This window comes from Trichosurus vulpecula, chromosome 4 (genome assembly GCF_011100635.1).
Source record: "Trichosurus vulpecula isolate mTriVul1 chromosome 4, mTriVul1.pri, whole genome shotgun sequence".
Classification (NCBI taxonomy): domain Eukaryota; kingdom Metazoa; phylum Chordata; class Mammalia; order Diprotodontia; family Phalangeridae; genus Trichosurus; species Trichosurus vulpecula.
In genome coordinates, this window is record NC_050576.1 from 51,329,171 (window position 1) to 51,352,486 (window position 23,316).

The 23,316-nt window shown below is 38.0% G+C and overlaps 1 protein-coding gene across 1 annotated transcript; it reads right to left on the reverse strand.

Annotated features, from left to right (window-relative positions):
- Positions 1–22,548: 22,548 nt before the first annotated feature.
- LOC118848475 (60S ribosomal protein L37a-like) lies at positions 22,549–22,893 on the reverse strand. Its single transcript, XM_036757367.1, has one exon. It carries the CDS (start codon positions 22,891–22,893, stop codon positions 22,615–22,617), a length of 279 nt encoding a protein of 92 aa, XP_036613262.1. The 3' UTR covers positions 22,549–22,614.
- Positions 22,894–23,316: the final 423 nt, after the last annotated feature.

The window sequence follows — 23,316 nt, forward strand, 5'->3', positions numbered from 1 at the left end:
AACAGTAAGAGAGAAAGAATTAAAGCACTGCAGATGGAGCCAAGATGGTGGCTGCAAAGCAGGGACTTGCTTAACCTCTCCCCTAAATCCCTACAAACCCCTGTAAAAATGGCTCTGAACAAATTCTGGGGCTGCAGAACCCACAAAATAGCAGAGGGAAGCAGGTCTCCAGTCCAGGACAGACTGGATGCTCACTGGGAAGAGAGCAGAGTGCAGCCCAGCATGGGCTGGGACAGATCAGACTGGGAGTGGCCAGGAGCAAGCCTTAGGGTCATGAATCACTGAGCTGTGGCACTTACCAGACTTCTCAACCCACAAACGCCAAAGACCACAGAGCAGGTCAATGGGAAAACTTCTAGATTGGGTTAGAAAATGGTCTGGCCCCAGCCCTGGGGGTGGCAGAGGTGGTTCATGGTGGAGCCAGCAGCAGCAGGAAGCTCCTGCAGCTGCTTCCAGAGCTCCAGCATCACCTGCTTCCAGAATCCCTGGCTCACATAGTGGGAGGAATCAAGCGGCAGACCAGAGTGGCAGTGCAGGGCTTGCTTTGCCCTGCTTGTATCTGGGTTGCAATCCTGGTTGGCTGTTCTTGGTGGAAGAGGAATGCTGCTGTGGCAGAGCTTGTGGTGCCAGTGGAGTAGAAGTAGCTCTGAAAACAGCAGCGTAGCCCCTAAAGCTTGGGACAAAGCACTCTCTACTCTGCAAGCAGTCATACCCTGACAAAAAGCTAAAAGGTCAGGGGTAGAGCCAAGATGGTGGCTGAAAAGCAGGGACTTGCTTAAGCTCCCCCCAAATACCTCCAAAAACCTGTAAAAAAAGGTTCTGAACAAATTCCAGAGCTGCAGAACGCAGAAAATAGCAGAGCGAAAGAGGTCTCCAGCCAGGAGAGCCTGGATGGTTGCCGGGAAGGGTCTATTGCATGGTGCTGGGAATAGAGTGCAGCCCAGTATGGGCCATGCCAGGAAAGACCAGATTGGGAGCCAGCTGGCTGGAACAGACCTTAGAGCCACGAATCAATGAGCTGCAGCAGTTACAAGATTTTCAAACCATGAATGCCAAAGACCACGGAGCAGGTTAGTGGGAAACTGGGATCAAGCTCAGAGTGGTCCAGCCACCAGCCCTGGATGTGGTGGAGATGGTACAGCAGTGGTGGTGGCAGCTGCAAGAAGCTTTTGAGGCTGCTTCCAGAGCTCCACTGTCAGCTGCTTCCCCAATCCCTGGCTCACACAATGGGAGGAATCTAGCAGCAGGTCAGAGAAGGAGTGCAAGGTGGGCTTTGTGAGGACAAAGGTGGGTTCTCTTGCTGTGCCCTGTGTGGATCTGGATTGTAGTCCTAGTTGGCAGTTCTTGGGGGAGGAAGATTGCTGCTGTGACAGAGCCTGGGGTGATGGTGCAATAGAAGTAGCTCTGAAAACAGCAGTGCTTAGATGTTAAAGCTTGGGAAAAAGTACTCTCTATTCTACAAGCAGTCATATCCTGACAAAAAGCTCAAAGGTCAAGTAGGAGGCTTGGATCATGAACAGGTAGTGAAAATGAACTCAGACTCAAAGTCAAACTCTAGATTCCTTTTTGGTGGCAAAGAATATCAAAGCATACAGCCATAAGGAGTCAACAAAGTCAAAGAGCCTACATCAAAAGCCTCCAAGAAAGATATGAATTGGGCTCAGGCCATGGAAGAGCTCAAAAAGGGTTTGGAAAAGCAAGTAAGAGAAGTAGGGAAACAATTGGGAAGAGAAATGAGAGAGATGCGAAAAACAAATCAATGGCTTGCCAAAGGAGACCCAAAAAAATACTGAAGAAAATAACACCTTAAAAATAGGCTAACCCAAATGTCAGAAAAGCTCCAAAAAGCCAATGAGAAGAATGCCTTGAAAGGCAGAATTAGTCAAATGGAAAAGGAGGTCCAAAAGACCACTGAAGAAAATACTACCTTAAAAATTAGATTGGAGCAAGTGGAAGTTAGTGACTTTATGAGAAATCAAGATATTATAAAACAGAACCAAAGGAATGAAAAAATAGAAGCCAATGTGAAATATCTCATTTGAAAAACCACTGACCTGGAAAATAGATTCAGGAGAGATAATTTAAAAATTATTGGACTACCTGAAAGCCATGATCAAAAAAAGAGCCTAGACATCATCTTTCCAGAAATTATCAAGGAAAACTGCCCTGATATTCTAGAAGCAAAGGGTAAAATAGAAATTGAAAGAATCCACTGATTGCCTCTTGAAAAAGATCCCAAAAAGAAAAGCCTTAGGAATATTGTCACCAAATTCCAGAGTTTTCAGGTCAAGCAGAAAATACTGCAAGCAGCCAGAAAGAAACAATTGAATACTGTGGAAACACAAGCAGGATAACACAAGATCTAGCAGCTTCTACCTTAAAGGATCGAAGGGCTTGGAATATGATATTCTAGAGGTCAATGGAGCTAGGATTAAAACCAAGAATCACCTACCCAGAAAAACTGAGTATCATGCTCCAAGGCAAAATATGGATTTTCAATAAAATAGAGGACTTTCAAGCTTTCTCAGTGAAAAGACCAGAACTGAATAGAAAATTTGACTTTCAAACACAAGAATCAAGAGAAGCATGAAAAGGTAAACATGAAAGAGAAATCATAAGGGACTTACTAAAGTTGAATTGTTTTGTTTACATTCCTACATGGAAATATGATGTGTGTAATTCATGAGACCTTTCTCAATATTAGGATTAAGGTAGTTGAAGGGAATGTACATACATATATACATATACATTTACATATATACGTATATATATATGTGTGTGTGTATATATATATATATATATATATATATATATATGTTATATATATATAGACAGAGGGCAAAGGGTGAGTTGAATATGAAGGGATGATATCTTATAAAATCAAATCAAATTAAGGGATGAGAGAGGTATATATTGAGACAGGGGGAAAGGGAGAGATAGAATGGGGTAAATTATCTCATATAGAAGTGGCAAAAGAAAAAGCAGTTCTGTTGGAAGGGAAGAGGAGACAGGTCAGGGGGAATGAGTGAATCTTGCTGTCATTGGATTTGACTTGAAGAGGGAATAACATACACACTTGATTGGGTATCTTACCCCACAGGAAAGTAGGGAGAAGGAGATAAAAAAGAGGGGGGGATGATAGAAGTGAGGGCAGATAGGGGGAGGAGGTAATCAAAAGCAAACACTTTTGAAAAGGGACAGAGTCAAGGGAGAAAACTGAATAAAGGGGGACAGGATAGGATGGAGGGCAATATAGTTAGTCCTTCATAACATGAGTATTGTGGAAGTGTTTTATGTAATGATACATGTGTGGCCTGTGTTGAATTGCTTGCCTTCTTAGGGAGGGTGGGTGGGAAGGGAAGAGGGGAGAGAATTTGGAACTCAAAGTTTTAAAATCAGATGCTCAAAAGAAAAGGTTTTGTTTTGCATGCAACTGAGAAATAAGATATATTGGGAATGGGGCATAGAAATCTTTCCTGCACTACAAGAAAGTAAGGGGAAAGGGGATGGGGGGAGTGGGGTGACAGAAGGAAAGGCTGACTGGGGAATAGGGCAGTCAGAATATATGCCATCTTGGAGTGAGGGGAGGGTAGAAAAAGGGAGAAAATTTGTAACTCCAAATCTCGTGGAAATCAACGCTGAAAACTAAACTATTAAATAAATAATAAAATAAATTGGAACAAAAAGAAATCACTGCAGAAAAATAGGAGGAAATGGGATCAAATGCACATATAGATGGATGGAAGGTTCTGTCAAGGAGTTTTTATTTTTTTAATTAAAGAAAAAAGTCACTGGAGAGAGAAGAGAGGAAGAGACACAGGAAACTTTAAGAGAGAAGGAAAGTTTTAGAATAGAGAGAGGAAATATTTTAACCCAGATCTTCCTGGCTACATTATCAGTGTTTTAGATACAATGCCAAGCTTACACCACCCTTCCAACCTACATTTACCCTCTTGATTTTATTTAAAGCATTTCCATATCCTACTATACTTTAAATCATCTTATACTCCTTGCCTGAAGGCACCAGCAAATCGTACCTGGGTAGTTTTCTTTTTTTTTTTGCCATATATGTATAATATTGTTTTAGATCATGATGATGACATTTTGTCTTGAGTATGCCTCAAAGAAATGTTTTATTGACTTAGTGTTTTCACATCATTGAGAGTTCTTTCCTTAAATTGTCCAGAGTAATTTTAGCCTAAGAAGGATTGGGAATATGGAGAATTTAAGCTTTTAAAGTTCATTGCTTTCTGAGTTATTGAAGCACATTGTTTTAAAGTGCCTTAAAAATGGAAAAGTGCACCTTTCCCCCATATGTGACTTAAAAATAGCCTAAAGGATTTTGCTCAAAGTTATGAACCATTGAAATCCTAGAATTTTAATGAAAGTCTGCATGTAAGTTTGACTCTAATTTCTACAGCAGAGTACACAATCATGTAGAATAGGGAACACTTCTCCTGACACCAAGATTAAGTTATTCAGAAGTGGAATGTAGGCACTAACCTCCAGTGGGCAATTCAATTGTGATCAATCCTCATTGGATACAGCTTTTGAACTATCTAAAAACCCACTACCCCCATAGATAGCAGTCCGGCTGATATTTGATCATCTTGTCCACATAGATAGAATGAGAAACTCTCAAATCTCTTGATTAAAATAAAGTGTGTCATCAATCAATCAATCACCAAGAATTTATGCAGTTCTTAGTAGGTAGCAGGCACTGTGTTAGGCACAATGATTCCGAGAGAAAAATCAATCAAACAGTCCATTTTCATAGGTTGCTTCATAGGTACAACTCTTAAATGTAAAAATGATATTACAAAGGCTCTAGCAGCTGGTAGAATCAAGAAAGTCTCCATGGAGAAGATAACTTTTAAGGTGAGTTTTGGAGGATACATGAAAGTCTAAGAGGCAGAGGTGAGGAGGATATACATTTCCAGCATAAAGCCCAGCACTTATAAAGGCACAGAGATAAAAAGTCCACTGCTTGTGGCTTCTGATCTATGTGTCAAGTAGCCCAATTAAAAAAGTTTAATATGTAAGGATTTGTGTTTAGTGAACACATGTTGGCTGCTAGTGATTTTCACTTAAACTTTTTCTCTTTTGCAAACAATTCATTTTTAAAAGACTATTCTAGAATTTTACCTATACAAACAAAGCATATTTTAACTGGTATAATGTGTCCTTCCCACCCCCATCCCACTACTTTTGGAAATGAATATATCACTTGATCTTTTCTGGCCTGATTCTACTTTCCAGAATTCTTAAAAAGTGTAATAAATGAGTCCATGATCACTTCAATCTTTCTCTCTCTCTCTCTCTCTCTCTCTCTCTCTCTCTCTCTCTCTCTCTCATATGTGTGTATCTCTGTCTATCTATCTATCTGTATGTATGTATGTATGTGTATACAGATAGAAAGGTAGGTAGGTAGAGATAAATAGATAGATAGATAGATAGATAGATAGATAGATAGATAGATAGATAGATAGATAGATAGCACATGGATAATACTGGTCCTGGAGTTAGGAGGACCTAGAGTTCAGGAGTTCAAATTCAGCCTCAGACACTTCCCAGCTGTGTGACCCTGGAGAAGTCTGTTTCCTCACCTGAAAAATAAGCTGGATAAGGAAATGGCAAACCACTCTGGTACCTTTGCCAAGAAAACTCCTAAAGGGGTCACAGAGAGTTGGACATGACTGAAACAATTCAACAACAACAAATATGTGTGTGGGTGTGTGTATTTTTACTTGCCACATATAAGAAGAAGCTAGGTGACTTAGGGTCAAACACCTGGAGAAAGGAAGACCTGAGTTCCAATCCTGCCTCAAATGCTGTGTGACCCTGGGCAAATGACTTAACATCTGTTTGCTTTGACCCTCTGAAAAGAGAAATGACAAACCACTCTAGTATCTTTGTCAAGAAAATGGTATGGACAGTATGATCCCCAGGGTTATTAGGAGTCAGACACAATGGAAGGACTCAACAGCAACAATCTATCTATCTAATCTAACTGTCTATCTATCTATCTACCTATCTATCTACCTGTCCATCTATCTATATTCTGGGCCTTGACATTTCAATTCATTTAATGTAAATGCTAAAAAAGAGATATGTGAATTGGTAGTACAGCTAGAGATGACTTACTGATGAATAATACTTCTGACTCCAATAAATGAATGAATAAATAAGCAAATAAATAAATAAAGTGAAGTTGTGTTCTCCATTTCTCTCGTATTCAGGGCTGTGATGTCTTCCTTCCTACATATGCCCAATGCATTTAAATTTAAAGATGATGTTAGTACATAGAAAGAGTAGAAATAAAATACCAGTTGAGTCATTTTATTTTTTGTCTATGGTCGATTAACTTTCCACTATCAATCAACACACATTTATTAAGCAGCTACTATGTTCCAGGTACTAGGCACTGGTGATGTAAAGATATAAATCAACCAGTCACTGCCTTTAAATGCTTCTGTTTAAAGGAGGAGAAAACATGTGCACAGAAAAATATAACTAAAACACAATATACAAAATGTATATTAAATAAACAGAAGACAATTTTTAGAGCATAAACCTTTTGATGTGTAATCCTCTTTTCCTGATTATCACCTCACCCTTCACTACCACCCACATGTCACCATTGAGCCCTCCCTTTAAACAAAGAAAAATTGTTTAACAATACCAATTGACAAAATGAACACATTTAGCAGCATGCATAAATTCTACTAAATCAATCCCCCACTTTTCTATTTAGAAAAAAGGAAGAATCTTTCATAATCTTAGGAACAAAACTCCATTATTATAATTGGAGATTGGCTGTTTCAAGTTGTTGCTTCATTTCACATTATTATTTTCACTATGTGCATTATTCTTTGTTCTGCATTTCACTCTACATCTGTCCATATGTCTTCCCTTACATAAACCTGTTGAGAGTTTTTTTCATTGGAAATATTTTTAAATTTTCTCCATGTTATTATGTAAGAACACAGACTTGATGCTGAGCCCCAAAGGGTTGAGATAGTTAACTTCTATCCATACTGTCTTCCCAAAACAATAAGCATATCTCTTTTTGAGTATCTGTCTCTCTGTCTGTCCCTCTTTCTATCCCTCTCTCTCCTGCCTCATCTCCCTAAATCCTCCCCCTTTCACATATGTATATATGTGTATATATGGCATACATATATACACATACATATTTGCAGTTGGCATTGACATTTTTTACAGGCTTAAAACCATTGTATAATCTCATCTTGATGACATTTTTATAGACTACTCACACTCTTGAATGTTTCTCCTTATGCATTATTTCGTCCTGTTTCTGACTTGTATGTGTTTTAGAGAAACAGCAAATAAGAGATTGAGAAAGGATTTCAGATTCTGTCAAATCCAAACCACCTTTGAAAAGGAATTGCCCCTATAATATCCTAAAGTAGTGATTTTATAGTTTTCATTTGAAGACCTTTGGGAACAGGAGAATGTACATACATTCTTATTGCACATCTAGACTTAAATGTATTTAGTATCTAAGTCATATAGAGCTTGCTGAAGCACAGAAAGGTTAATTGAGTTTCCTTGGGTTATATGCCAATTGAATGTCAAAGGTAGAATTTGAACTCCTCATCACATACTGCCAAAATTGAATCCAACCGCACCACACTGTTAAAGCAATCAGTACTTGAGAAGCTCTTTCCCGCCCATTTGAATAGGCTTAAGATGGGGCCCCAGGTGGGACCAGCTAATTAGATCTTTGCTGATCTGATTAGATCTTTGCTCCTAAATTTGCCCCAAACCCCTAATTACTAGGTGCTAAGCTGATGTGGGCATGAAGCTCCTAGGGTCCTAAGGGGAGGCGCTAAGACCAGAGTGAATGATAGGAGGTTAAGTTCTGGTTGCTCAGATGAGAGAACACAGCTTGGAGATTGAGACTTGGAGCCAGCTACAGCGACAGCAACAGTACAGCTACAGCTGAAGCTGAATCAGAAGCCAAAGGAGCTGAAGAAGCAGGCACTGCTGGTAGCAGGGCTGACTGGAGTGTGGATCAGGGAGTGCTGAACAAGGGCTTAAGGCCAGTGGGTAATCTTCCAAGAGTGGGAAGCATGAATATGATTTGGTTTAATGTCATCATGTTTTTCTCTAATCTCCTGGTTACACTTGTGAGGTGGACTTATTGGGCCTGGAACCTTTTGGCCAGGATATCAAATTGGGGACAGTGGTTCCTGGGTCTGCTACTTTGGAGTTCGAATAAATGCTTTAATTCTTCTGCCTTCTACTTAGAGAATTTCTTATATCCTGTGGTTCTGAACCATTAAGGCATATATATGATTTTCTTTGAAATCATAGGTTCTGCCTTCATAATATACACACTCCCTTTTAATTTGTAACAGAAGTATAATTAAAAATGAAATAGATAAGTATGGAGAATAAAACAAATTTAGGAAAAGTTTAAGGCATGTGAAAATCATGACAATAAAAAAAAAATTCATTAAGAACCTGCTGTGTGTCAATTGGTATGCTTGGTGCTAGAGATAGAGATAGAATACAATATAATTAGAGCATGGACAGAACAACAGAGCACACAGTAATGTCAGTTATATAAAAGGGGGGAAATGGCACTAATTGGACAAACACATAATCTAGATAGGATTGAAATAAGCCAGTCACATGGCCAATAAGACGGAGGACTAGATACTTTCTCACATCCCTTCAGTCTCTCAAATCTCTCCAATATATTAATTATGCACAGGGAATAAAATAATTTCAGCTGGTCTAAGATTCCTAAGGAAGTAACAACCCATTAGATTAACAATGACTAGGACTTAATCCCTAATCTTATCTCAAGCATTCAGACTATCTCCCTCACTATAGGCTAACCACATCTAGGACAGCTTCACAAATCCACACAGGGGTTAGATCAGACCTCAATCCTGCTCCTCCACGCTCCTGCTCCCCAGAAACCTGGAATTATGTTCTTTGTGAGATGGCAAAGTGATGATATTTTGTACTGGAACCATGTTCAGTAAAAGATTTGAGGCGGGACACCAATATGTGTCTCCACCAGAACTCCAAAGGGGAAATGGAATTAGGATCCAGGTGAGACCAGTTCTCTTCCCCTCAACTGTTCCTTCTGGCAGTGATGGAGGCTGGTGAAAATTGAATTCTCCAGGACAGGAGGACACTGAGACAGTTTTGAGATGGAGAAACCAGCATGAAAAGGGAATGCAGCAGAAAGCCAGTGATAGGGGAAAAATAAAAGAGGAAAAGGAATAAAATTACAAAAGACCTTGAGAGGAAGGAAACTCAGATAAAGACCTCTAATATAAGCAGATAAACTAGTTGGGGATACATTAATAACCAAAGGAATATGGGCTCCATATAAGTTAAATGAGTCTCTCTCTCTCTCTCTCTCTCTCTCTCTCTCTCTCTCTCTCTCTCTCTCTCTATATATATATATATATATATATATATATATATATATATATATGTGTGTGTGTGTGTGTGTGTGTGTGTATACATATATATGCACACATATGTTTGTGTATGTGTGTCAAGGCAAAGGAATACAAATCAATACATGATGATACAGAGGACCCTTTAGATTCTCAAGAGAACATAGAACCATAGCAAGATGCCCTCAAATGGTATAAAAGGAAGAAAGAATATAGAAAACAGAACTTGTGGTAGGCAAAATTTAAATAATCATCAGAGAAGAACAATTTGAAACCACTGTAACAAACCTCACCAAAGAAATAACAGAGAAGAAATGATTAGAAATGAAAATATCCAGAAGAAAAGGACAATCTAGAGGAAGACAGGAAAAAAGAAGTAACATTTTAAAAAAGCATTGATCTTCATATAAGCAAACATGTTGATCTCAAAGAAAAAATGCAGAGAAATAATTTAAAGATGATATGTTTCTCAGAAGAATACAAGTTAAGAAATCTGACCTCCATAAGGCAAGAAATAATACAAGATAATTGCCTAAGACTTCTGAATATGTAAAACAAAATGTGAATCAGAAGAATCTACAGATCTCCTCCTGGCTGAAAAAGAAACAAAATCATTTTTTAAATGTCTCTTCCAAACTCCAATACACATACTTTTTTTTTAAAGGCAAACAATACATTCTCCAAGAGATAACAAGAACTATTTAAAGGAAAGGAATGAAAGTAAATGGAAGAACGTGATCCAAGGGGATAAAAAGAACCTCAAGATTTAACTTGTGGTGATCTACCCTATAAATCTGAGCCTAAACAATTAATGGGGAAAAAAAAATTCCTAAAAGATGGACTAGGGAAACTGAGAGTTAGGAGTAAGGAGGAAAAGCATTTTATTGAAAGGACAATGAGATAGGAGTTGGAGTTTCCTGTTCAAGGAACAACTGAATTATAGTGCCCATGGAGGGAAAACATTTTTGTCTTTGTATTAACAACGTTTAGCAAAATTCTTGGCATATAGGAGATGCTAAATAAAGGCTTCTTGAATGACTTATTCACAATAATCATGTACTAATCAGCCTCTCCTAGCATTAGCTTATGTTACTTTCCCCTTCACAGTTTGTGCTCAACCAAACTCAACAACTTGCCATCTCCCTGATCAGATCTCCTTGTTCTTCTTTCTCTGCTTTTTGTTCATGCTGAATCTTTTATCATGGTTCCCAAAGCATATTACTCTTATCAGGAAGTCTTACCTAGCTGCTCACCTCCAGTATTCTCTCCTAGTGTGTTACTGTGGAAATTTCAGTGGTTCTGGAGCCCAAGACCTGGATTCAAAGAATTCTTCTGACTCTTACTACTACAGGTGTGACCTTGGGCAAGACAATTAACACTCCTGACTCTGTTTACCTATTTTTTAAAAAAAAAATTGTAGATTGGTCTAGATAGTCTCAGAAATTCCTTCCAAGTGTAGATCTAGGATGATGGGAATTCACTGTTAATTGCTTTTCTACTACACACAATGGATCCATTTGAAGCTTAATGATTATATATATTATATATATACACACATATGTATATGTAGATATGTATACATATATATATATATATATATATATATATATATATATGCAGTATTAAACCTGCTACATTATAATAAGCTCCTTGAAGGGAAACTGTATCTTCATTAGAATTGTATCACCACCAGTAAATATACATCCATGGAACATAATAATCATTTAGTAAATGCCTATTGAATAAATGAATTGAGTATAGCTTGTTAAAATTCAAATTCTTCATCGCTAAAAATCAAGTTGATTTTATTTTCTGGTTTTCTATGTTCTTGATTTGGGAATTGTCAAATTCAAGTTGATACTGTAATGCAGAATTCCACGACAAATTGTTAAAATGGGGGTGGGGGTGGGGGATGAGTCATCAAGATCATAGTTCAGTTACATTTGACAGAAATAGATGAATCAACAGTGCTAGTGCTTATATTCTAAGAGTAAATAAAGTTATTTTCTGTCAGCACACACCATCTTAAACAACATCTTCACTTTTCTTGGTGGTGAGAATGGTTTAGTCAAGACCAAATGACACTGTAAATTTCTGACAATCTCCGGTGTACATTGGAATTCCCTAACATTACACAAACTGTAAAGGCTATGTAAGGAGGTAAGAGAGCTTTCCTGTGCATTGAAATTAGCATGATATATAAGCCCCCTCTTTATCTATGGAAATTTTTAAATTGATTTAATCCTGGGGACAAAGATGGCAATTAATCAAGGATCTTGTTTTGAGTGAAGGAAGACCTCAGCACTGAGTTTTCAGAACAACTTCATAAGAGTCCCAAATACTGGAAGCTTCCTAGAGCCTAGTGATGCAGGAATGTGAAAATAAATTATTAGCAGGACCAATTGATTTAACACCCTAAATCATAGAAATATGCATGGGCATGATTTTCTCTCATGACACAGTGATAGTTGACAATACAGGGTTTGGTAGGCATTGGATGACCATTTTATTCACTTTATAATGAACTTGACATTCTTCAAGAATCTTTGATTAAACTGATTAACCCAACTATTCTGTGACTTGGTAGACTGTGTCAGAGAACTTGGAACTGAAAAATTCGTAACTATTCAGGCAAGATGCTGTTTACTTTTTCCTTTCATAGGCTGGCTGTCAGATGACAACTATACATTGGTAGTATTTCAATATTGTATGTCATACTTAATAATTTTGTCTGCAATTATAGTGAGATAGTAAAATTCAGGGCAAAATTTCTTAAGGGAAATAGTTTTTTGTGGTTTAAAAAAAACAGCAACTGTTACAAAAACAGAAAATTTGGTCTCTCTTTTGCAGGCTTGCAGTTGATTTTAAGGTCCTTGGTCATTAAGACAATTTAGGTGTAAAATTTACTGCATAAACATAACTAGTCGTAGTCTCTCAAGGATTAGAAAAGAAGAAGGAGTAGTAAGCTAATTTAAAAATCTAAACATTTTCCAGCATGAGTAATTATAACAGTAAAAGCGGTAACTGGGGGAATGAAATTGATGAATATAATCATTCATAAAACAACAATTATCAGATAAGCATAACCAGGTCATTCTCATCCTACTCTAGCTGCTAATTTACTATTACTCTAGACATCCTCAGAAAGAATAAGTTAATTTCTTCATGACTAATTAGTACTAGTATTAGGTATCTGGTGTGCAAGTGTGTGTATGTATGTGTGTGTATGTATGCACAGACTTGGCCTTCCCTTTCTTCCTGACACATTACAATTAATCTTCAAAAAGCTTGCAATTAAATCTCGTAGAATATACCGCACTTTTAAAATTTACACAGGACTACCATTAACTGGAATCCCATGAAATAAGGCCAAACCCCAACTGCAAGTTTTAAAAAAATATATCAAAGAAAAATGAGGGAGTTGAGCAAGGTGATCCCTAGGGCTCCATCTAGCACAGATATTCTGTGATTTTATATGTATTCTAATATAAAAAGTATAATGTATAACTCTATAATGCTTCCTTGTTTGAAAGGTAATCTTAAAATCAGTAGATTATATAGGGTATAAATGTAAAGCAATAAGTTGAGTTTTATCATGTATTCATAGGTATTTTTTTTTACTCAAGAAAACATGACTGGCTTCAGATTAAATATGTTGTACACTGTGAAATGATCTATGTCACATAGGGGTGAAGAATGCAATTATCCTCCATTCACCTTGACCTTTGCATTTACCTGTGATACCATGGGGAATTTGAGTGGCTATTACTAGAGAAATAGCTAATGATGAAAATTTCTTGAGAGAATTATCTGGAAAGAAATTGGAGATCATTTCCCCATAACTAAAATTTGAGTTTTATATTTATACATATATACATATAAATACACACATTACATACATACATACATTATATACAAAGCATGTATACATTTATACAGGTATGTACACAGGCATGCATAAACATGTATAAGGATATAAATAGGTGTAGATGATGACATGTAGGTCCTGAATCTGATTCAAAAGAGTCTGGTTGCCATTATTAGGGAAAGACTTTCTAGTCTACACACTCTACCAGGCAGGTGTTTCTAAGAGCTGAATCTCAGAAATTGATAGCAGGGACCATAGTCCATCAGGGACACTTCAAGTGACCAGAAGAGTGACATGGTCACTGGACATGAAAGAAGCCCAGGATAGAGCTCAGTGAGGGGAGTAGTAGAGACATGACCCAATGTTCAAAGGCAGGTTCCATCATTGGACAGGATTCAGAAGGAAGCAGGTTTAGAGAATGTACCAGATGGTATCTGATGAGTGAGTTGATCTAGGAGTTGGGTGAATGTTTCTGTGACCCTTCAAGAAATGATGATGGCACAGCAGATAGAGGGTTATCATTAGTCAGGGATATCTGGATTCAAGTCCTCCCTGTGAGACATATAGGCTTCTTGATATCGGAAACATTAAACATCTAAGTATTTCATGAATAGAGCTTCAGGTCTGGAGTCAGGAAGACCTGAGTTTAATCAGCCCCAGACACTAACTAGTTATGTGACACTGGGTCTATCAATAAGGCAAGATTCAGGATATTGATGGTGACCATGAATATGCCAGCACAGTTGGGAATCACAAAATACAAAAGCCTCTATGTAGAAGGCAGAAGAAGTAAAACATTTATTTAGACACCAGAGGATCAAATCATAAAACCAATAATTCCAGTTCCACATAGCAACAATTGCAATGCCAAAACAGTAAGTCCATTTCAAGGTAACAGCAAGGAAATTAAAACACAATATCACATCAAGGAGCCAAGCCATCCTGTAACCTTTCCCTCTGCTAGGGCCTTCCTGTAAACACTCACTCCCAAATCCTAACTGTCTGCTTGCCTGTTGTCTTCTCTTCCTGCAGTTCTGAAAGCTTGCATTTCTGAGAGTCTTTTCAGCTCTCTCTGCCCTTGCAGTTCTCTCTCTCTCTCTCTCTCTCTCTCTCTCTCTCTCATCTCTCTGTCTTTTTCTCCTTGGGCTGAATTCTGAGCTTCATGGCTACCCTCAGGGTATATATATCCTTCTTCACACCAAATCAGGTCTGGGGCTTAGCACCTACTTAGCCAAAGCGTGTGGGCCTTGAGCTTAGTACCTAATCAGCCAAAGGGTGTGGGCCTACATACTAACAAACTTCCCCTAAACCAGCTTCTCTCATCTAGCCCCACTTGAGGCCTATTAAATGGGCAGGGAAGATCTTTGATCAGGATTAGCACCACACTGGGAAAGTCACTTAAACCTATTTGCCTCAGTGTCCTCATCTGTAAAATGAGCTCAAGAAGGAAATGGCAAACCACTCTAGTACCTTTGCCAAGAAAATCCCAAATGGGGTATTGAAGAGTTGGACACAACTGAAACACTGAACAACAGCAATATCACCAAGGATATTTATTTCCTTGAGTGTTACATACATTGCTAAAATCATAAGGAGAGGATTATGTAAAATAACTTACATCAGGAAAAGTGTGCCAATTCCACCTTTCCAGTTTTACCTACCAAAATTAAATTACTCAGCAAAGTATATGTATACATATATATATGCTTGTATATATTCATGTGTATATATATACATATATATATGTTTGTATGTGTACATATACATATAATATGTGTATATATGTACACATACACACACACACTACTTGCAAGACACTGTGCTAGACCCTAAGGATGCCAATCAATCTAAACTAAGACACATTCTCTATCCTCAAGATGTGACATTGAAGATGGCAACCATTGATGTGGTGATTACACAGATAAGCACAATATAATGTACTGATTCATGGGGTGCAAGAGTGATTCAGATAGAGTCACAGAATTTCAGATATAGAAGAGACCTCATCAGTTGTTTAGTCATAGAATGATAACTTTAAATTTGTAATAGGCAGTAAAAGTTATTGGATCCAACTGCCTCATTTTAAATATGAGGAAACTGAGGTACAGGGAAATTTAAGTTACAGTCACATAGCTGGTAACTATGGGAAGTTGGTTTTGAATCTGGTTCTTCCTGAAATAAAGTCTAGTGTCTTACCTACTATACCATGCTGCTACATCAGCACAGATTCCAAATGAATCCTCACTATCCAATATAGGACAAAGGTTATAAACAGATATCTTGTAGTCATCAAATGACAAGGATGCCACTACCTCTCAAAGTAGCCCATTCTATTTTTTGACAGCTCTCATGATTAGGAAATATTTCTTATGTCAAGCCCACATTTGTCTCTTTAGAAATGCAACCCAGTATAACTAATCCTGAACTTCTGGGCAAACCAAAAATATTTATTTTCCCTCTTCACGTGACAGCCTTTCTCAAGAAAGTAGTTGTCATAACCCATCCCCTCAACATACAAAAACACTCCCAGTTCCTGATATCAATCTAGGACATAAACTCCAGACCATTCATCTTTCTGAATGTCTTCCTCTTTACACTCTCAGACACACTGTTGTTCAATCATTCAGTCATGCCTGACTCTTGGTGACCCTAATGATCATGTTCTCAATAGGGTTCTTGCAAAGATAATGGAGTGGTTTGTCATTCCTTCTCCAATGGATTAAGGTAAACAGAAGTTAAGTGACTTGCCCAGGGTCACACAACTAGTAAGTGTCTGAAGCCCAATTTGGACTCAGGTCTTGCTAATTCTATGCATTGAGCAACATAGCTACTTCTTAGACCCATTATTCAAATATAATTTGAAAACAGTATAATGTATTTGTGATAGTTTGGAGGGGAGTCAGTGAGAGAGTGAAAGGGTCATAGATAGCTGAGCTGAGCCTTTAAGTAAGATTCCTGAGGTCAGAGTCAAACAGAAAATGAATTCTACAATTGTAATTTGAAGGGCTCTCTCTAGTCTTCTAAAAAAATTCTTTAAAATATTGTAATTCATTTCTGTCAAACACATACATATATAAACACATACTTACAAATTTTAAACTTCCTGAGGTTAGGCATCCTTCCTCATTTAAACATTTTTATTTCATTTAATTGGAAGGAACACTAAACTTCAATCAAGTCATAGACCTTATGTTTGATTCTGCCTTTGCCACTCATGTCCTCTGTGACAGTGGATGAGTCACTTAACCTCCCTTGTTCTTGATTTCGTAATCAATAAAAATAAAGAAACTGGACTAAGCGATCTTTAGTAACCCCCCACTCCCCTTGGCCCTGACACTAGATCTTTAATCCAATAGGCAGGCATTGCTCTCCCCCAGCAGCTACTTCACCACCACTTGCTGAATGAATCTGAGTATATTTCAACCATGGTAAAAGCAGCAGTTGACCAAAGTCAATGAAATGGTTAATTGTTTGCTTCCTTGGAAGGTCTGCTGATCTGAGTTCACAACCAATGATTCTCTTATTGAAATATTCTTTTTAAGAGTAATCTCTTTTTCAAGAGCCAAAGTGTTTTGTTTATCCGCTCCTCATGATTGATTAAAGGCAGGGAATGTTAGGTAGCTTCTTCACATTTTCAATTCAGTTCCTTTTATTGCAAGGATCAAACAAAAGTAGCTGAAAGTTGAATTTGATGATGATAGAAGAAAGAAAAGAAGGATATTTTTGTTTCCTCAGTGATGGAGAATCTTCATTTTGTTTTTTTAAGGTGAAAAAAAATCCAAAAAATAGTTTATCTCATTGACTCATTTAATTACCATTCTATATTCTCTAGTGCCTGTGCAAATATGAGTCACAGAGACAACTGTTCCCTAGGACACACAAGTGAGAAAATCTTTGTTCTAAGAATGGAAAGAACATTGAAAGGTACATCAGTTTCTGAGTGAGCTAAACATAACCACTTGCTAGATGTTCTTGAGACATTTGATAAACAGTCTGTTCTTTTAACAAGAGCAGTGCATTCAGATACAGTAGACTGAGGTTCAAGGCCTGGCTCTGGAATTTAAATAGCTATGCAACTTTAGACTAAGGGGTTAACAAAATTATAGATAAGAGAGAGCTTAGCAGTTGAATTCAAGAAATATTATTAAGCCCTTCCTTCCTTCCTTCTCTCCTTTCATCTCTCCTTCCTTCCTCCTTCTCTGATTCTTTCTCTCCTTCTTTCCCCTTTCTTTCTCTCCTTCTTTCCCTCTCTTCCTTCTTACCTCCATCCCTTCCTTTCTTTTCTTCTTTTCTCCCTTCCACTTTCCCTCCCTCCCTTCCTTTTCTCCCTCCTTCTATCTTTCCTTCCTTCCTTTCATTCCTTTCCCTCTCTCTGCCTTTGTTTTTTCTCCCTCCCTCCATTCCCTAGTTCCTTTCTCTTTTCCTCCCTTTCTCCTTTCCTTTCCTTCTTCCTTCCTTCCTTCCTTCCTTCCTTCCTTCCTTCCTTCCTTCCGTCCTCTATATTTTCTTCTACACTCCAGCCCCTTGTCTCTTTGTCTTATCAAAAATCATATTTTGTCAAGCTGAAATCTTGGATTACTCAAACCATGTTCAATTTCTCCTCATCATCATGTGCTACTTAAAAGAGCTGGAAAAAAACTCCATAAAACCTTAGCTCCTGGGCCCAATACAAATTTACATTCCACAATCTCAACTGGGCCTTCTTTAAAGTAAAGTAATCCTTTTAAGAGATCCCTAAACAGTTCTCTCTGCCACTGATAACTGTGGTGGTTCCCAGCCTTTTTATCTCTCCTCAAGTCCCCCATTACACCTGTCTTCTTTTTCCAATTGAGGAACTTGCCTCCATTCACCACAAGCTACCTTTTCTCCCCTAATTTTCATTTCTCATCATTCAACTCCTGTCACTTAGTATTTTTTCCTTTGTTTCTGTCTCACATGAATATATGGTCCTTTTTGACCAGAGAATCCCTTCTACCTGCATAAGTGACTCCGTTCCACTTCATCTCCTCCATCATATTTCCCCCTCTACCATCCTCACTTATCCACAATCTGTCTGCTGTCTGTTTCTCTGACGCTAACAAGTAAACCCATTTCTCTGTGATCCTCAAAAACCAAAACCAAAACAAACAAAAACTTTTATTTGATCCATCCATCCCTGTTAGCTATCATTCTATACCTCTCCTCCCACTCTGCAAAGATTGCACCCTTCTACTCTCCCCCTCAAAAAGTTCCCATGACTCCCTAATGCATCCAATACAAAGTATAAACATTCCTGTTTGGGCTTTCAAACCCTTCACTATCTGGTTCCAAACTACCTTTCCTGCTTTATTCCCCACATGTCTCTTCAAATTGCTCCTCTTTAAATGTACACTGAGAGAGAAATAATGACCAGAATGTTCCAAGGCATCCAATAGCCATTCTCATTCTCTGTTTTTGCACTGGCTGTCCCTCGCATCTGAATAATATATTACAATATATACTGTACATATACTGAATAATATAGTATATTATGCTGCTTCTTCATCTCTATCTCTTAAAATCCCTAATTGTCTTCAAGGATAAGTAAAAGTGCCATCCATTGCACAAGATCCATTGGAGTCTCTGTAAATATTTGAAGTCCAGAGGCTAAAAAGCTGACATTGAAGACAGTAAGACCTAGGTTAATATTCTGCAACTAGCGCTTATTGACAGTATGACCCTGGACAAGACATGAAGGATCTTAATGCTTTAGGCAAACCTCTTCAACTCTCAGTTGCAAAGAAAGTGCTGGCCTACATTGGTAGAGAGAATTTATTCACCTGGTATTTCCCTGTACTGATAAAATAACAAGGCTACCGTAGATTTTATTGATACTTCTCTGCAACATGTTTTTGCGTAATATAATGAAGCTCCTTGAAAGGGAGACTATTTAATTTTTGTTATTGTAGGCCCAGTACCTACCATGCTTCCTGACATTACAGGCTTATAACCAGTGCTTATTACCTGTATTACCTGATGAATGTATGAACGAATGCTAGTATACAATAAGATAATTAGCCTTTGTCAATTTTGTGTGATTTGTACCTTATATACAAAAAAACCTTTCAAATTGAGACTTCATGCTTTCTTGGATCACCTCCTTTTTACATTAGTCTGACAGTCTTAGAAAGCAACATCCAATGAAATTTAATCAAGTTTTTTTTTTTAATTTAAGGAAAAGTGCTATGGGTGTTTGGCTGGGTCTGCATAGGCAAGGCAGAATGGAGATTTCAGACTTTACCTAGAAAATGTGATCAACATCAGAAGCCAGCACCGATAATTCCAGCCCCCAAACTGCTTTTCTTGCAATAACTGTGCTTTTTTTCCCCTAGAATTATTAGAATTATCACTTCAATTCTCCACTCCATCTGCTTATTTAGACAGTGTCACATTGATCAAAAACTCTCAAAAATAGATTTTCTGAAAAGTATGATTATTTAAAATGCCATAAACCCTTTGAGATTAAAATTCATCCATAATAAAGACCTGTGTCTGAAACTACATGGTGCCAAATAGTATAAATTAGACTCAAAGAAAAGAAAATAAGAAGAGAAATGCTATTTCCATTTCCATGTTATCTTTTTCCCTCAACTACCTAGATTTATTCTCCTAATTGTTTCCAAAATGCAAGAGTTTGAAAATTCACTTGAATCCTTCTGTGTTTGTCTGGGATCAAGGGAATTTGACCTTCTAAACCATCCTCCAACACTTCCCTATTTCCATTAAACATCTCCTATTTCCCAGTCACCCACAGAGAAGTGGGTTGATATTACCAGATTCCCCGATGGAAATACTTCTAAAAGCTTGCTTACCATATTTTTTTTGGTACAGTACTAGGGGAAGTTCCTTTTAACTGCACAGGATGGGATGCAGGGGGAAGAAGAGATAGTCTCTATCTTTGGTCTATCTTTAAAGTTTTGAAAGCAATTTCCTAGCCATTTCGTTTATTTTCCCAATACTCCATGGAGATAGGTAAAGGGATACATCCACCAATGAAAACGAGACACAAAGATCAATCCAAGTTATCAAAGAGTGTCTACTGAGCAATAAGTAAATGCCTGCTACATGTTAGGTGCTGTGGAGGATACAGAGGAAGTATAAGACACTAAGGAATGACACCTTTCTCTGTCCCTTTGATAAAAACTGACTTTATAAATGATGAAAGAAGACACTGAGAATGACCACTATTGGAAAACATACAGAATGAATAATGGGCTGTACTTTGCTGCATATGTCTATATGACATGACCTTGCCTACTCTAAGATGATGAAAGAGTCGGGGTTTCAGAGTCAGGTTCAAAGGAATTTCCGCGTACCTAGTCCATTACTCTAACTCAGTTGTCAAGAAGTTCCAGTAATTAATTTTTTAAGGATGCTTCTGCTAGAATGTATTACTGGTGGGTGGTGAGCTAAAAGTTGGCCTTTATCATCAATTGGCAAGCAGCCAGGGAAAAAAATATGTAGTGATTTTCAAGTCACTGTTTCTGTGAGGAAATTTTTTCAAGTGTACATGATGGTATTTACCCACTTTGGATCTTCCTTTTAAAAAAGACTCCAAATAGATTTTTATTGTTTAGGGACTAACAATCAAGTCATTGTTTGTCAAATGAATGAAAGAATTTGACCGAAAGTATAGAGTGGGGAAGATGGCATCAGTGGACACATGTACATACATATATAATCACCTCTTACATTTTATTGGTAAGGGGGTGTCAACAAGTGCATATACAAGTTTAATGGTAGAGACTGGTCAGTAGTGTCCAGTCCTCAGAATTTTCTCTGAGTTCTTCCTGCTGCCAACAAAACTAGGGGGTTTGGTGATCTTGCTCCTGGAAATGAATGATGTTTAATGGAGGGGTCCTGCCCCCAACTCAGAGTGTATGCAAGTATATTTAGAATGCCTCCCATCTGCTTATTGCAGGGTAAAGTAAGGCTTTATAATTTGCTTTTGAGCTAGAACTGAATGTACACATAAGGAGTTCTAATATAGGAACTCAAATTTGTCTAACTTTCTAGCAGATCATGAAGTATAAAAATGGCTGAATTCTGGAAGATTAGTCATGGCGGTGGTGGTGGTGACGGTGGTGGTGGTGGTGGTGGTGGTGTGTGAGTATGGAGAGGGGAGCAAGGGTGATGGTTCTTTATGCTGGCTTGTGAGCACATGGTCTGCAAGATAAGTCTATATATGATCTCAGGTTCCCTTTTCTTTCCTTTCCTTCTATATAGGTTCATGTATGATTCTGAGGCATAGCTGGCTTGACCCTGCCCATCTGTGACCTGGCAGTTGAGATGCCATATATAGCAAACATGGGAATAGTTTGGCATCCCCCCATAAATGAGCTCAGTTATAGGAAGAATGTTTGAAGCTGCCCCTTTAAATTTAAGCCAATTCGCCCTAGGGATAGACCTGTGTTACAACAATTTGGCTAGCATCTGCTGTGGGAGTGAAAGACCAACACAAGTCCAACAACAAGAATGCTGCCAGCACAGGTTCTTTTGATCTGCTTTACTAAGAAAAGCAATGTTAGGGGGTTAACAATCTTACTTTAATCCAACATATACATATAAACTCACTTAGTTCAGGAGGAAAAAGCTGGCACCCTGAACTTCAGAGAAAATACAAACATACATTATAAACAGACCAAATACAATTCATAGTTATCAAGAAACCATCAACACCTGGGTGATCCAGGAAGCTCTTAGAGCAGCTGCCCAGAGTCCCACACCAACACTCCTCCAGGAGTGAGATCCTCAAGCAAATAGCTCTGTTCTCTCCTTCTATACAGTCTTTGGACATCATCAAACATCATCTGAGCGACTAGAACTTAGGTGCATACTATCGGCTCTGCTCTTAGAAACTCCCCTTAGGTCCCTGGGGGCTTCATGCCCACATCAGCTTAGCACCTAGAAATTAGAGGTTTAGCCCTGGGGTTTAGCACTCAGTTAGACTCAATCAAAGAGACTTAATTAATCATTCTAAAACAGAAAGTCCCACCTTAGTTACCAATGCAACCTGTAAAAGGGAAAGTGTATCATTATATATTGGGGTCCTCATTTCATGGTTCAATTTGTGTTATATATTTTCATAAATATTTCATTTTAAAACCTAATTGAAGTTAATTGGTTAAACAATACTAAGGAGAAATTAAATGGCTAAATTGATAGCAGGCCAATAATTTCTTTCTTTCTTTCTTTTCTTTTTTAGGAACAAAGTGATTTTTATTCCATAAATTAACCCATTTGTTGTTGGACTATGGGCTACAGGTATTTGATAAGAAGATTTTACTGGTCTTTCAATTCCTTCAGTCTTCTGATAGCAGATTTGACTGTGACTGCAGAGGTGGTATTATAGGTCCATGCACCCCCAGCTACAGTTTTCATACAGGAGCCACAATGCCAGGTACCCACAGCCCATCTCTTCATTTTGGTCGTGCCACAGAAGGAGCAGGTATACTTGGCATACTGGCTAATTTCAATTTTCTTCACCATTTTTCTGAGGGATGCACCATAATGTGTTCCATATTTACCAACAATTCCAACCTTCTTGGTGCATTTTGCCATGTTGCCAGTTGTGGGGCTGGAGCTTGGAGAGGCAGGCCACTAATTTCTATTATCAATAATATTAACTGGCAATAGCAACTGACCATAGTCTATATCTATAGCTCTAACAATGTATATTGCTTTAAGATTTGCAAAGAGGTTTAATAATTTGAAGACATTCAATCTTCAAAATAACCCTTGGTGGCAGGTGCTATTATTATTGGGTTTTACAGGGGAGGGGCATGAGGCAGACAGGGTTAAGTGAGTTTTCCAGGGTCACAGAACTAGTTAGTGTAGTATTGACCCCAAATCGTCCTGAATCCATTTCTAGTGCTCTATCCATGGATTTTGGGGAGAAAGGACACTCTAGAATTAGGGACTGAGTTGATAGCATTACAGAAATTCCTAAACTCTATTCATTTTATACCTAAAACATTTTAGGAC